Source organism: Lagenorhynchus albirostris, chromosome 10, assembly GCF_949774975.1.
Source record: "Lagenorhynchus albirostris chromosome 10, mLagAlb1.1, whole genome shotgun sequence".
Taxonomy (NCBI): Eukaryota; Metazoa; Chordata; class Mammalia; order Artiodactyla; family Delphinidae; genus Lagenorhynchus; species Lagenorhynchus albirostris.
Window position 1 is genome coordinate 85,133,095 of NC_083104.1, and position 15,192 is coordinate 85,148,286.

General features: G+C 37.2%; 1 protein-coding gene across 1 annotated transcript in view; it reads left to right on the forward strand.

Annotated features, from left to right (window-relative positions):
- GPLD1 (glycosylphosphatidylinositol specific phospholipase D1) overlaps nt 1–15,192 on the forward strand; it is a 46,648-nt gene that overhangs the window by 6,014 nt on the left and 25,442 nt on the right. The window contains exons 3-7 of the mRNA XM_060163584.1: nt 5,191–5,269; nt 8,346–8,443; nt 8,940–9,050; nt 9,835–9,883; nt 10,523–10,577. Coding sequence (XP_060019567.1) covers nt 5,191–5,269; nt 8,346–8,443; nt 8,940–9,050; nt 9,835–9,883; nt 10,523–10,577 — 392 coding nt within the window. The remainder of the gene's footprint in view (nt 1–5,190; nt 5,270–8,345; nt 8,444–8,939; nt 9,051–9,834; nt 9,884–10,522; nt 10,578–15,192) is intronic.

Below are 15,192 nucleotides of genomic sequence, written 5' to 3' on the forward strand. Positions count from 1 at the left end.
GGCCTACCTTGTCTTTATTGTCCTCAATAGTTTGAAAAAGTACAGTCTAGTAACTCCGTAGAATGCACCTGCATTTGGTTTTGTCTGATGGTTCCTCATGATTAGATTCTCCTGAAGGTTATTTTTGGGCAGAAATATTATAGACCATTGAAGTGATGCTGTATTCTTCTCATTGCCTCTTACCAGAAGGCACATAATGTCAACTTGTACCATTTCTGAACTTTTATTTCAGCTATTGTATTTTTCAGTTCTATAATTTCCATTCAGTTCTTCTTTATATCTTCTATTTCTTTGACTCTTTTGTTTGTTTCAACTGTGTTCGTAATTGTTCACTGAAGCATTTTTATGATGGCTACTTTAAAATATTTGGCAGATAATTCGAAACATTCTGCCATCTCAATGCTGGCATCTACTGATTATCTCTTTTCATTCCTTTTGACATCTTTCTAGTTCTTGGTATGATGAGTGATCTTTGATTGAAACCTGGACATTTTAGGTATTAGGTTATGAGACTCTGGATCTTATTTAAACTTCCTGTTTTAGTTGTCTTCTTCTGATACCAGTCAGGTCGGGGAAGGGGTCAGGGGACACTGCCTCCTAACTGCCAGCTGGGGTTAGAATTCAAGGCTCCCCACTGGGCCTGCCCTGATGCCTCTCTGGCCAGGAGGGGTAGGAGTGCCTAATTGCCACTCCTCACCATTGCCTCTACTGATGTCAGAAGGCAGAGGTGGCCTCTTATTGCTGGCTGGAGGTGGATGTTCTGACTTCCCCTGGGCTTCTTCTGACACTGCCCCCCTCCCCAGTGGGGATGGGGAGAGATTCCTTGTTACTGCCAGTTGGGATTGGATGCCTAGGCTCTCCTCATAGTCTCACTGACATCAAAGGGTAGGGGTAGGGGGCAGGATGGGAGGGATGAAAGTCCTGGCTCCCTCCTTAGCCTTTTCTGATGCCACTGAAGTTGGGGCGCTGGGGCACCTTACTGCAGCCTGGTGGGGGACAAGTCTAGGCTCCCCACTAGACCTTAGCTGGTGGTGAGGAAGAGTGGGACCACAGGTTTTTCTGTGATGTTTACCTGGAGTAGAAAGGTTATTGCGTGGAAGTCCTCTGTCTTGCTAGGCTGTCCGTTTCCTGGTTCTGTGGCTAGAGAGAGCAGGCTTTTGTTGTGGCATTGTTTTGTTCTGTCTCTACCCATTGGAGTTTCTTGGTGGCTGGCTTTTCCATTATCCAGTTTGGGATATATGAAGTAAAAAGAAAATCCACAGAACTCACCACAGTGTTATTCTTCAGGTCCTGAGTTTCTTAGCCAATCTGCATACTTATCTCCACCTTTAGTCATCTTATATTCGTTTTGTATACAATGCCCAGGGTTTGAGTTGTATTTAGCAAGAAGAATAGGGAAAAGTACACCCACTTCTGGAAGCAGAAGTCCTATTGATGTTAATTTTATCTCTTGGTTAAGATCGTGTCTGCCGCATTTTTATATTGGAAAGTTAATAAATATTTTCTACTTTTTAAATTAATTAGTAAATATTTTGTGAGGAGATATATTGAAGTAATGTAAATATCCTGTTTCTCCTCAAACTTTTTAGCATCCATTGCTTATTCTTGCCTGAAATAATTTTGGTGGTTGCCAAATTGTTTATCTGATTCCATCATTCCTTCTACATTTATTAGTTAGCATTCTGCTGTAAGGTAGAGCTTTTCCTTATTCCCCATTTATCTATTTCTTTATATTAGTATACAGTCATGGATTCCTATTTTATTCAGTGGTTTATATCACATTACTAACATTATTTATCTTGATGCTCAAACTGTCCCAGATTTCACTTGAAGTTGGCTTTTGTGTCTGTCTCCTTACCTATTTAAAACCCTGAGTTCACACAAAAACATCTCCAGTTCCAACCCATCAGCACAGGATTTATTCTAGCTTTCTCCCTGTGTGTATCTGTAGCTCCTTTCTCCAACAGTGAGAAACCTGGCCTCCATCATCCTCAGTATATATTCTTACACCTAGATCTCTTTGTATGTGATCCATTACCTGGCAAATCCCTTCAGCCCTGGCCCTGCTAGTCGAATCCCCTTGGCCCAGAAACAAATAAAAAAAAAAAAAGAAGGAAAAAACAGGGAAGATATACATGACCAAGAAAGGGTTAATATCCTTAATTCATGTATTTCATTGAAATTTCTTTATATTCAGATTTGGAAATGGATTCACTTTTATGGTCTACTTTTTAAAATTATTTTTTCATTTTTGCCAATTTCATATGTGAAAACGGTATTTTGTTATTGGTTTAATAGACATTTAAACGATTGATTTACTATTAATGAGGTTAAATATATTTCAAGTGTCTATTGACTATTTCTATTGCCTCTTCTGTGAATTGCCTATGTCTTTTTTTTTTTTCATAAATTTATTTTATTTTTGGCTGCTTTGGGTCTTCGTTGCTGCGTGCAAGCTTTCTCTAATTGGGGCGAGCGGGGGCTGTTCTTCATGGCGGTGCGCGGGCTTCTCACTGCGGTGGCTTCTCTTTGTTTTGGAGCATGGGCTCTAGGCATGTGGGCTTCAGTAGTTGTGGTACATGGGCTTAGTTTGCTCCACAGCATGTGGGATCTTCCAGGACCAGGGCTCAAACCCATGTCTCCTGCATTGGCAGGAAGATTCTTAACCACTGCGCCACCAGGGAAGCCCTTCCCTGTGTATTTTGCTCATTTTTCTATTACGATACTAATCTTGATGTGGAGAATGGCTTATTTATTAAAGATAGTAGCCTGTCATGTGTCAAGTGATTCTTGTGGTTATTTTTCTCTTAAATTTGTTTCTGATGCTTTTAACCATGCAGAAACATTTAAATTTTTGTGTAGTTAAGTGAGTCATCTTTCGTGGTTTCTGCCTGTATGTTTTCCTTAGAAATATCATTCCCACTCTGAGATTAAACAAATATTCACTTAAGATGTGTCTTGTTAATTTCATGGCTCTATTTTTGACATTTAACTCTCTAATTCATCTTGTATCATTTTGACATAAAGCATGATAGTGATCCAGTGACCTGTTGTTGGTAATGTCAACTTCAAGTCAGCGTCACCTAGGCTAAGTATGGATTCCCTGCAAAAATGGAATACTCATTGCCGTGGGATTGTGCTAACACAATTGTTGATTACTCTGTCCTTTATTCATCTCTATCATGCATTAAATTATTATCTATGCTTGAGTCTGTTTCTTTACTCTTCTGTTTCATTGATCTGTCTCTTTTGGTTCTGATATCATACTGCTTTAATTTCTGTAGCTTAAAAATACATTTTTATATCTGAAGGATACCTCCTCCCTCTGTACTTTTTTTCCCCCTAGCAGTTTCTTGACTATTTTTCTGACACCTTTACTTTTAAAATTTTACTTTAGAATTATTTTTCCCTGTTAAATGACACAGCCTCACTGGGAGATGCAGATTCAACAAGTCTTAATGCATATAAAGTGAAAAACAGTGGCTGGAAGGTAAATATTCAATAAGGTTAATTATTACTTTTAAGTGGCAAAAGTCCAACTCCAGCTATCTTTAGAAAAGAAGGAGACTTTATGGGTTCATGTAACTGATAGACCTGAGAAAGAGCTGGACCCAAGAGGTCTAGATGTTGCTCTCTCTTCTAGTGGAAGACACTGGCCATCCAGGACTCAACCTCTAAGTTTAAAATCCCCGATGAGAGGAAGGTATCTTCCCCACAGCTCTAGCTGAGAAGTCTTGGGGAAAGTTCTAGCTGAACTAGCTTCCATCAAATGTGCAGCTCTGAGCCAAGCACTGTAGTGGGAGTGGATATGCTGGCCTTGTACCCCTATGGTCAGCCTTACTGATCAGTATGGAAGAGATTCTATCTTTAGAAGACCGGGGATGAGACACTGCTTGAAAAAGCAAAAACAAAAAGTAGATGATACTATATTTCCTTATGTTTTAAGTTCTCTGAGGTACTTCTTTGTTGCTTTCATATATAGCCTATGTTATTAGTAAGTCCCTACTGAAAAATTAAAAAGTTGGAGTGCCAGACTTCTACTTTGCCCATGGTGTCAGAGTTCATTTGCAGATCATGGAAACCCCTCTGGCTAGCGCATGCTGAGAGGGACATAAGACCATGTATTAGGGGATTCAGTGCTGATAAACTGTGAGAAATGGAGGAGCGAGCTCTAAGCTGAGTGTCCAGAATGGATTCCCAGGAAAACACGCAGAACTGGCCTGCCAGGACCACCATGCAATCAGACAGCCACTGTCCCATTCACTAGCTCCACATCCAGCTGTCTCCTGTGTGGTTTGGAAAGGAAGAAGCCACCACCTTGACTGTTGGCTCTGGGGTTTCATCACCTCAGTCACCCTCCGTACAAGTAAAATAGATGCCCTGCACTCTGCCTGTGATCACCTGGGCCCCCTCCACCTTTGCTGCGGAAAGGCCAAGCACTTCCTTGCTGGCTGAAGGAGCAAAAGAGGGAGAAGTGGGCTCCTCAGTAGAGGCTGGGAAATGTACTCTTCATTTTCTAGACTCTGACGTGCATCTGGGCACAGCCATAAGGGGGTCGGAATGGGATGGAGTGAGCCAGGCCACCAAGGAAGAATGCTGAAAAGAACACCTCTACCACTGACCTGTACGTCATTTTAATGGGGGAAAGGATATTTTTTAACTCTCCAAAAGCTTATAATCTTAACCTTTAACTTATAAAGGATATAATCTTACTCTAAAGCACAGGTAGCAACTCTAAACATGTGTGTGTGTGTGTGTGTGTGTGTGTGTGTGTATATATATATATATATGTACATATGTCTGTATTTTTCTCATTTCACTGATTGTCACTAGATCGTTGAAAATTTTACCACACACCAGTTCTGGGTCAGTGAAATAGCCTTGGGGAAATCCTGCTCTAGTGGGTGGACAGAAAAAGTGAAAGGAGATAAAATTCAAACAGGTGATTTTTGCTACTACTTAATCAGCCTGTCTGCTTTTGGCAGGAAAGAACTTGAAGTTCTACGTGGCAGGGTGCTGTTTGGATTATACATGAATTTTTATAATTTCTTTGTTTACGCCTTCCTTCCTGCACTCCTTCCTTCCATCGCCCCCTTCCCCGCCACCACATTGACTTGGAGATTGACTGGGCCTGCTTTTCCCAGACTGTTGACGCTTGCCCTCTAATCTCTATATTTTCCTGCTCCCCAGCTGTTACTTGAACACCAGGATGCATATCAGGCTGGAACCGTGTTTCCTGATGCCTTTTACCCCAGAATCTGCGGAAGAGGTAAGCGAAAGATTTATAGACCAAATGATGTCACTTTTCCTTGGGTGATAGGAATAGCTAGGACTCAAAAAAATATAAAATAACACATTATATTTTCTACTATTGTTGATCAATGACTTAGGTGCATTTTCCATTTAACCAAAGCTTACCTGCTTAAGCATAGACATTCTGAAAGCTTTATTCTAAGCACCCTGACTTGCTTTCCTGCTTCATGGCAGTAAGAGAAAACATTTTGAAAGAAATCAAAAGGTCTGAGTTTTTGTTCCTTCTATGTTGTCTGTTAGCATGTGACCTTGAAAAAGTCACTTCCATGCTGAGTCTCAGTTTCCACATCTAAACACAGTAATATCTAGTTAATTACTATTTAATTAATAGTAATAATTAATGCCTGCTTTGCAGCTTTACTGAATTGCTGTTGCCATTAATGCATGTTATTTTGTCAAGTCTTATGCAAATCCAAGGTAGTGTTATTAGTGAACTGGGTTTATGAGTTGTTTCAGTCTGGGCCCCCGGAGGCATAGAAGATATACTCAAACTGAATAATCTGCGGGGAGTTTTATAAGGGGACAGTTTACAAAGGTGTGGACAGGACACAAGAAAATTGCAGGGCATAGTGCAGGGGAGCGGGCAGACACAGCTGCGGGGAGAGGGTCGCTTGATGGGGCCAGACCTTGAGTCAGGGACGCAGCCAGCCCCCTGTGACCCCACAGAAGGGGAGCTGGGAGAGTGAATACCCCACCCTCTCTCTCCTCCTTTTCTCTGATCTCCTGTCAGTTCTCCCCATTGGCCAAAACCAGCCCACCTCAAGCCAGAGGACAAAGTATTCAGTTGAAGCAGGTCACCTCAGAGGAACAGCGCAGGAGGGAGAAGGACGGAAAGTGAGTCTGGGGGGACCAATGAAAGGCATCCAGTACATTGGGTTGCCACATAAACCATTTTTGGAGTCTTAGGGTCATCAGCCATTATCTCATTTTTTTTCCAGTACAGTGATACATTTAAAGTCAATGAAATGTTTACAGCTGCTCACGCCTCTAGTTACGATCCCAGAAAACTCAGCTTTTGTGTTTCTCTATTTGTACGTTTTTTTTCCTGTTTCCCTCTTAGTCTGTTCACTATCCTTTCTCTATCCTATTATTATATTTTGCCTGCTTGTTGTAGTTCTTTCTAATAATAGGATAACCTATAACTTCTAATTTAGCATTTCCCAAACTGTATTTAGGAGGCTTTAATGTCTCTTGATATTTTTAACAGCTTCTTGATATCTTGCACAGAAAAAGAAAGAAGTAAAAATGATTTTTTTGTCAATTAAATTTGAGATACTTTTGCTTAACATATGCCCTTTTTAGAGACCAAAAAACCCCAACACAATAATAGGTTCTGAGAAGAGTGTAAGAGGAATGCAAACTCCAGCATTTCCTCTCTCTTTTTTTTTTTAAAATACATCAGTAGATAAGATATACCCTTTTATCTGTTATAAAGATTGGGACCAGTATGTGACTGAAGTGAAAAGGTCAATTAGAATTACAAAACATGTACCATTACATGGAATTTCACCCAGACTCCTCCTAGATTTTCTCAGTTTTTCTAAATCTTATCTTTCTCTCATACATATCTACTTCAACAGTTTTTTCTTCTTTGGTGATTCACTTTTATTGCATCTTTCGAAAGGACTTAAATTTCTTAGATACTTAGTTGCCAAAGAAGCCACTTTTTGAACTCATATTTCATCAGTTTACCTAATTAAATTCTATCATCATAGTAACAAGGACAATTGACTTAATAAACAGGATTAGAAACAGACATGGCTGACCTACCATAAACTGTAACAGAGCCATGGGGACCGAGATGCTTGGGCCTATGCACAGTGGCCTGCTAGTTGCCAGCATCCAGCAGTCCTGGGATGTGGCTTTCTTTTGCTTCCAGTCCATATGATTTACAGAGGGAACAAGGAGCTTCGGTTAATCCAGCAATTTGGTTAAATGAAGTTTTGTCAAAAGAGCTACTGGTATACTTAATTCTGGATTTTTGCTGTATTCTGTAGAATAGGAATGGTAAGTTTATCTCTAGGAAAACTGTTGGAGAAAATCAGATTGCTTAGTTACAACTTCTTTGAAAATCATCTTCAGAGAGACCAGTGATTTAAAACTGGTTAGTAGGTCTTTGTTGTTTATATATATATATATATATATATATATATATATAAAATAGTGTATATCTGTTAATCCCAAACTCCTAAATTATCCCCCTCCCTCCCTTTTCCTTTTGTAACCATAAGTTTGTTTTCTATGTCTGTGGGTCTATTTCTGTTTTGTAAATAAGTTTATTTGTATCAAGCACAGGGGACTATATAACCTATAATGGAAAACAATCTGAAAAAGATGTATATGTGTAACTGAATTACTTTGCTGTATACCTGAAGCTAACACAACATTGTAAATCAACTATACCTCAATTAAACAAAACCCGATTAGGTTATTTTTAGTTTCACAACGGTATAAAAAAGTTGACCTGAGAGATCTGAGTGGAGTTTTGCTTTTGATTGCCGCTGTGACATGTGACACTCCCTGAAGAATCTGACACTTGAAGGTTTTGAGTAGATGTCAGTTCCTGTCTTTTTCACTCCTCCTGTGGGAATAAAGAGGCATATGAAACACCCCATTTAAAAAGATTATAAACTCAAATGCTTGAAAGCCTTTGGAATATCTACTTTTGTCTTTTGTGCTGTTAGGGAGGCTGACTGTGATGGAAAAGAAGATTGAAAAAAAACCCCAAAACCTAAAAAAAAAAAAAAAAAAAAAGGTTAACTTATCTCCTTAGCTTTAAGGCACAGAACTTAAATACTTCCAGCTTTTCTTGCAGCCCAGCTGTTTCCAGATGCTATGAGCAGTTAAGGCTCCTTTTTCTTTTGACTGGCCCTTCTGTTCTAGAGGCTTCCTTGGAACATTGACTCAGGAAAATAAGAGGCTTGGAGGAAAGGCGAAGGGACCCAGTAACACATCAGGTGGTGGTGGAAGATTTGATTGAGAATGTCCAACTTTTTAAGGAGGAATTCTGAGGGTTGCTTTTGTTTTGTCAGGACAATTTCATGAAGTGTCAGAGAGTACTCACTGGACTCCATTTCTTAATGCAAGCATTCATTATATCCGGGAGAACTACCCCCTTCCCTGGGATAAGGTAGGCACAGCCTCTAACCCTAAAGATACTCAGTTCCTGCCAAGTACTCTTTCTGCTCCTACATTAACCCCATTTGTGACCCGCAACCCCACCCCAGACTCTGTGAGGGCTGCTCACCGTCGTGCCTGCAATGCCAAACACAGCATGTGGGACATAGTAGATGGCTAGTTAATACCTGAATAAATGATGGGTTTGTGTTTTGAAATTTATACCTTCAATTTTATCTGCAATAAATGATGTTTTTAAAATTTGGGCTATGTCACTTGGTCATTTTGTTCTAATAGTAAATTAATCTGAAAGCAGTTCCAAGGCACTCAAAAACATTTTTAAAAGTCCTTTGTGTTTTTTGGGAAACTACAATATACCTGTCTCTGATTTTTTTGTTAAGTCTCGATGGAAATGAATTCATCTGTATTAATCCTTTAATAAGATTTTTATAAAATAACCCCCCCCCACACACACACACACACACAACTCTAATTTGCTCATTTGGCAGGACACAGAGAAATTGGTAGCTTTCTTGTTTGGAATTACCTCTCACATGGTGGCAGATGTCAGCTGGCATAGCCTGGGTATTGAACAAGGATTCCTTAGGACAATGGGAGCCGTGAGTACATATCTTCAGGTTTTAATGGCTTTATGGGAGTGATACTGTCATACCCAAGATCCAAAACTGACCCTCTTAGGAAAAGGAAAACTTTAGGTTATTCAGATTCACATGGAAACAAGACTTTGCCCAACGCGGTATTTGTTAGATTTCCATCTTTCCTGTTCATTCCTCTTACTCTTCTTGCTTCCCGGGTAAATTCATCCACGTGGGCAGAATGACCAATGTGCACTGAAAACAGCAATGGATGTGATATTCTGTTTTAGTCACAAACCATATTTGAAAAATTGTATGTTTTATTCAAGCTGTACCTCTTAACAAAGGTATAAATACCTACTACTTGGTTCTACCGTTTTTAAAAGTAAGTTCACATGTTTTTGTTTTCTTTCCTTCTTACTTTTCTATATGAGGATGCCGTATCACCACTAAAAATTGTGATCTTACCTGGTGACTTAGCTTCTGAAAGTCCCCTCTGGTCATTCATTGATATTAATACCGTTCTGTACCAACTTGAAACTTGCACTTAGTAGAGATTTTCCATGCATCCTGTTCGATGCAAATGTCTGCAGTAGCTTTATCTGTCTCAAGATATTAAGTATACAACTCAGCTGCCAATATCATTTTTTAACAAATAAAGCAATAAAATTAAATGTTTCTTTGAAAAGCGAGTCCATCACTAGGCATTCTCAACAATCATTGGGTTAGACTGTCACCTCTTCACGACTCACTTCATTGTGGGCTTTAATTTGTGAGATATAACAAATGGGTCTCTTTTTTTCCTCAGATTGATTTTCACGGCTCCTATTCTGAGGCACATCTGGCTGGTGATTTCGGTACTGTTTATTTACATTTACCAGATTTTCTTTTGTGCTAGTTATATTTCACTTGCAGTCACTATTGTACCTTAAATGTGTATTTTTAAAAATCTCTTGCCACTAGCTTTCTATTTTAATATTGCAGTTTGGAGTACAGTAACACCTCATTTCATATAGAGATATACTTCTGTAAAGTTGCATGTTTTTTTCGGTAAAAAAACCCCATTACCTTTTATCATTTATTTGCGTCATTATTTTAGAAAAGCATTGCTTTTTAAATTGGATTTAAATTCATTGCCTAGTGTCTCCTAATACTTTAGCTTTAAATTGGTAAACTACATCTTTTTTTTCCTATAGTAAATTACCTTTAAATATACAAAGTATTGGTGAGTGGTGTTTATTTACAAGAACCCTTATGGTCCTTCTTAAAGTAAAAAACCTTTTGGTTATATGGGTGACTCTTTCTTAATTCATGTGTTTCACTAAAATTTTAAAAGATCACTTTTTCTTAAAGACGTGCTTATACCTAAAACAATGAATGGGAACCTATAACAATGTGAAGAACTAATAATCTGGATTGTGCAAACTTGTGTTCAAAGAAGCATGCTATGTGTTGTCACTAACTCACCAGATGCAAATATTTTTCTCATATCATAGGAGGAGATGTGTTGAGCCAGTTTGAGTTTAATTTTAATTACCTCTCACGGCACTGGTAAGAGCAATGTACATTTAAATGTGTGATACCAAATGGCAGTTAGGAGCTTGACTATTTTTTCCTTAGGAAATATAACTTGCAATGTAATTAGGAGCCTTCTGCATTCGTAAATTTTGAAAAGTAAAACTAAAGATTAGAATAGCCTAAGTAGATTCTTTTAAAAATTTGTGAATTATGCCAAACATATAAAATAATGTATTTTTATAAATAAAAAAATTAGATGATGCACACTGTGTGGCTGCCACCTAGCTTAAGAAGTAGAGCATTGCTGGTCTCTAGAAGCTCCAAGTCTTTCCCGCTCTATCACATCACCTTTTCTCCCACCAGATGTAATGACTACCCTAGATTTTGTTAATCATTTAGTTGCTTTTCTCTATAGTTTTACTACATGTAGCTATATCCATATGCAAAATATTGTATGGGTTTTCATTTTAGATAAATAGAATTACACAGCATGTATTTTGCTTAAATTTAAATTTAATGTAATTAAACTTAAAAATGTTTTTGCTTAAAATTATTTCTCTGACATTTAATCATATCGATATGTTCGGCTGTAGTTCCTTGATTTTCACTACTATATGGTCCTCCATTGAGTGGATATACCAAAATGACTTCATTCTAATATTGATGGATGTGTAAGTAGTGTAAAGTGTTTTTGCTTTACACATAGTGTTGCCATGTACTTTTTTGCACATGTATTTTTGCACCAGAGGGGAATGTCTTTCAAGCAAGTGGCACCAGAAGTGGAATTGCTGGGCTGTAGGGCTTATGCATGTTTAACTTAAGTAAATAATCCCAGACTGTCATTCAAAATGGTCTTCCCAATTTGTACTCCCATCAGCTTTGTTCTGCTTCTTGTGTGTTCTCCAATACTTGGTATTGTCCAGCTTTAAAACTGTTCTAACCTGTTTGGTGTATAATGGTATCTCCTTAAAGTTTTAATTTGCATTTCCCAGACTACTAATGAAGTTGAATATTCTTTTGTATTTTATCGATTGTTTGTATTTCATTTTTTTGTTGTTGTTTGTATTTCATTTTAAGTGAAAACATTTTGTTTGGTTTTTAGCCTATTTTTCTGTTGGGTTGTCCTTTTTATTTCTGAGTATTCTCTATATATTCTGGTTTCTAATCTTTGTCCATTTATCATTTATTTGTTATAAATATCTTTTTATAGTTTGTGGCATGTCTTTTTACTTACGGTGTATCTTGATAAACAGAATTTGTTAATTTTAATGTAGTTGAATATATCAATCCTTTCTTTTGTAATTTGTACTTTTGATGTCTTATTTAAGAAATCCTTCCCTACCTTGAGGGAATGAGGTTATTCTCCTACGTAGCCTTCTAAATCATTTATAGTTTCATTTCTTAACTTTATATCTTTAATTTACCTGGAGTTAATTTTTTGTATATTCTGTGACAGAAATTTTACTTTTTTCCTGTAGAGATAACCGATTGTCTCAGAACCATTTATCAATAGTCTGCCCTTCCTCACTGATCCGTAATGCCCTCTATGACATAAATTAAAATTCTGTACATATGTGGGTCAGTTTCTGGGCTTTCTATCATGTTCTGTTGGTCTAATTGACTTTCCCTGAGCAATACTGATTTTTTAAAATTACAACAGCTTTAATACATTTTGACATCTATTAGGGCTGATTTCCCAACCTGTCCTTTTTCTTCAAATGTATCTTGTCCCTTCTATTGCGTTGGCTCTTGGTAGGATCAAGTTGCCAAGTTCCAAGAAAAATCTTGTTGGAATTTTGTTTAGAATTCTATTGACTCTAGAGATGAATTGGAAGAGAATTAACAATTTTGCAATATTGAGTCTTCTTATCCAAAAATATGCTATGTTTTATTTAAGTTGTCTTTAATGACTCTAAAATTTTATAAGTTTTTCCATCGAGGTCTTACACATTTTATTAGACTTAGTACCATAAATGGTAACTTTTGGAAACAATTGTATTTTCTAATTGATTGCTGGTATATAGAAATGTAAGTGACTTTCTAATTTTGTTTTTGTATCTAGCAACATTTCTTAGCTATCTTATTCTAATTATCAGGAGATTCTTTTGAATTGACTCACAATTCATAATCTACAAATTGTAACAATTTTTTGAAATTCATTTATTTATTTTTGGCTGTGTTGGGTCTTCGTGGCTTTTGCTTTTCCTTTTCAGTCTTTATACCCATAATTTCTTTCTTGCTGTATCATATTGGCTAGTATTTCCAGTACAATAGAAGTCGTGATATTGAGCATACTTTTCTTGTTCTTTATTGTAAAGAAAATGCTTTCAATGTTTCTTCAAGTTTGCTCTAGATTTTTGGGAGTATCCTTTATCAAATTAAGGACGTTTCCTTCTATTTCAAGTTTGTTAGTAGTTTTTATTATAAATTAATTTCATGTGTATTGAACTCTTATTCTTCATCTGTTGAGATAGTTATTTGTTAATCTGTTAATATAGTGAATTATACTAATCTATTTGCAAGTATTAAATCAACTTTACCTCCTGGCACAAAGCCAATTTTGCAAAGCTATATCATCTTTTTTTATATTTGCTTCATCTCTTCTTGATGTTTAGGGTTTTTGCATCTATTTTTATGAGTTAGTTTGTACTGTAATTTTCCTTTCTTCTATCTGTGCTTGGTTTTGGTATTAAAGTCATCCTGGCTTCATGAAATCAGGTGGGGAGTATGCCTTCCTTTGCTATTTTCTGGAAGTCTGTGTAAGATTATAACTTTGATTTCTTGAATGTTTGGTAGAACTTGTCTGTAAAGCTATCTAGGCCTGATGTTTTAAAAAGTAGGGACTCTTAAAAAACTTTTTAAATGGTTTTAGGACTGTACAGTTTTTCAGTTTCTTCTTAAAGAGTTTTATATTTTTCTAGGACTTTTCCATTTTGTCTAAGTGCTTAAACATTTTGGCATAAGGTAGTTCATAATGTCTTATGCTTTTTTCTTGTTTTATTTGTACCTATGTTCCTTTGTTATCCATAATGTTTTTTATCCTGCCTTCTATTTTTAAACAATTAATCATGTCTAATATTTTCAGTTTTATTATTAAAAAAATAAACTTTTGGCTTTGTTGATCCTCTTTACTATATGTTCTTTTTCTCTTTCATTATTTTTTCTCATATTTATTTTCTTCCTTCTACTTTTCTTCGGTTCCTGTGAAATTTGAGTCTTGATTTTAAGGTCTAGCATATGATCAATTTTTATCAATTTTCCATCTGTACTTGAAAAGAATGTTAATTCTCCAATTTTTGATTTAATGTTATATATATACTTATTAGCTCAAGCTTATTAAATGTACTGCTCAAATCAGAAGATTTGTAAGCTATAATTAAGATAGTCTTACTATTTTTATCTGGTTGGTCTAACAATTACTGAGAAATTTGTTTAAAAATCTCCCCCTGTGATGGTTGAATTTTTCAGTTTCTCCTTGTAGTTAGTTTGCCATACATGTGTTTGAAGATATGTTGTTAAGTATATTCGAGTTTTCAAGTCTTATATTTTTCTAGTGAATTGAACGTTTTATCTGGTGATTCTTTATATCTCACAATGCTTATTGTCTTCAAGTCCACTTTACCAGATATTACTGTAATTACTTTTTGTTGTTTGTTTTTTCTTCATATGTTTACTAAGCAGTCAGGTGACATAACTCTAACCCTCAGTCCCAGCCTCAGCCCCTGAGCATGGAGAGCTGAGAGTTGGGAGGAGTGCTTACAGAACAAAGAGGAAGTAGAGCTGGGGGCTTGGCAAGTTGCCCATTCCCATCCCTGGTCCATCTACCTTAGAGCGAAGGGAGGCCCAGAACCAACAGGTCACTCCCAGATCAGATGAGGCCAGCTGGGCTTTGGATGTCCCAGGAAGAGGTGGTGGTAGCAGTGACATGAGGTTTCTCTAACTCTCCACACAAGGTCATCTGCACCGGATTAGACGTCCATTTCCAATTGTGCGTCATCAGGGATCTTGTCTTCTTTTGGTTATATTCACTGGTGCTTGAATTACTCGAGGCTTGCATTAGAGTTGTATTTCTCCAGAGAAGGTTTGTCTTGCCTTCTGCATGCTACCTCAAGGCACCACCTGGGACCACATTAAGTTACTTTCAACCCTTGAAGTTCTTCTGACCACACAGCTGGCATGAATGAAAGACAAAACATTTGTGGGGCTGGGTAGTTGTTACCGGTTCTCAGGGGAGATATTTTCCCCTCTCTCTCTCCTTTGCCAAGATGAAGACAGGCAGGTTTCTTTGCTGTCCTTGTTGGTATGTTGAGTTTATTTCTAGCTAATATTTGTGCAGAAGGTATAGCCTTTAATGAGGAGTCTCCTCTGAGATGGCCCACTTTTGGTATTTGGTGGTTCCTATACTTTATCTCCTGTCTCCTGCATACCACACAGCCATCAAACAAACAAAACAAAACAAAAAACTCCTAGGTTCCCAGGTTTAGCAGATGTCTCCAGGGCAAAAGCTGGCTTCCCACATGCTTACCTCCCAAAGTTTCCAGTTTCAATTTGTTTTTGGCTTTTGGAAAAATTTCACTTTCTTGTTAGCTTGGTGATTCATCTAAACAAATATTTTTGTTATTTTGTCTAGCGTTTTAAGCTATGTTTA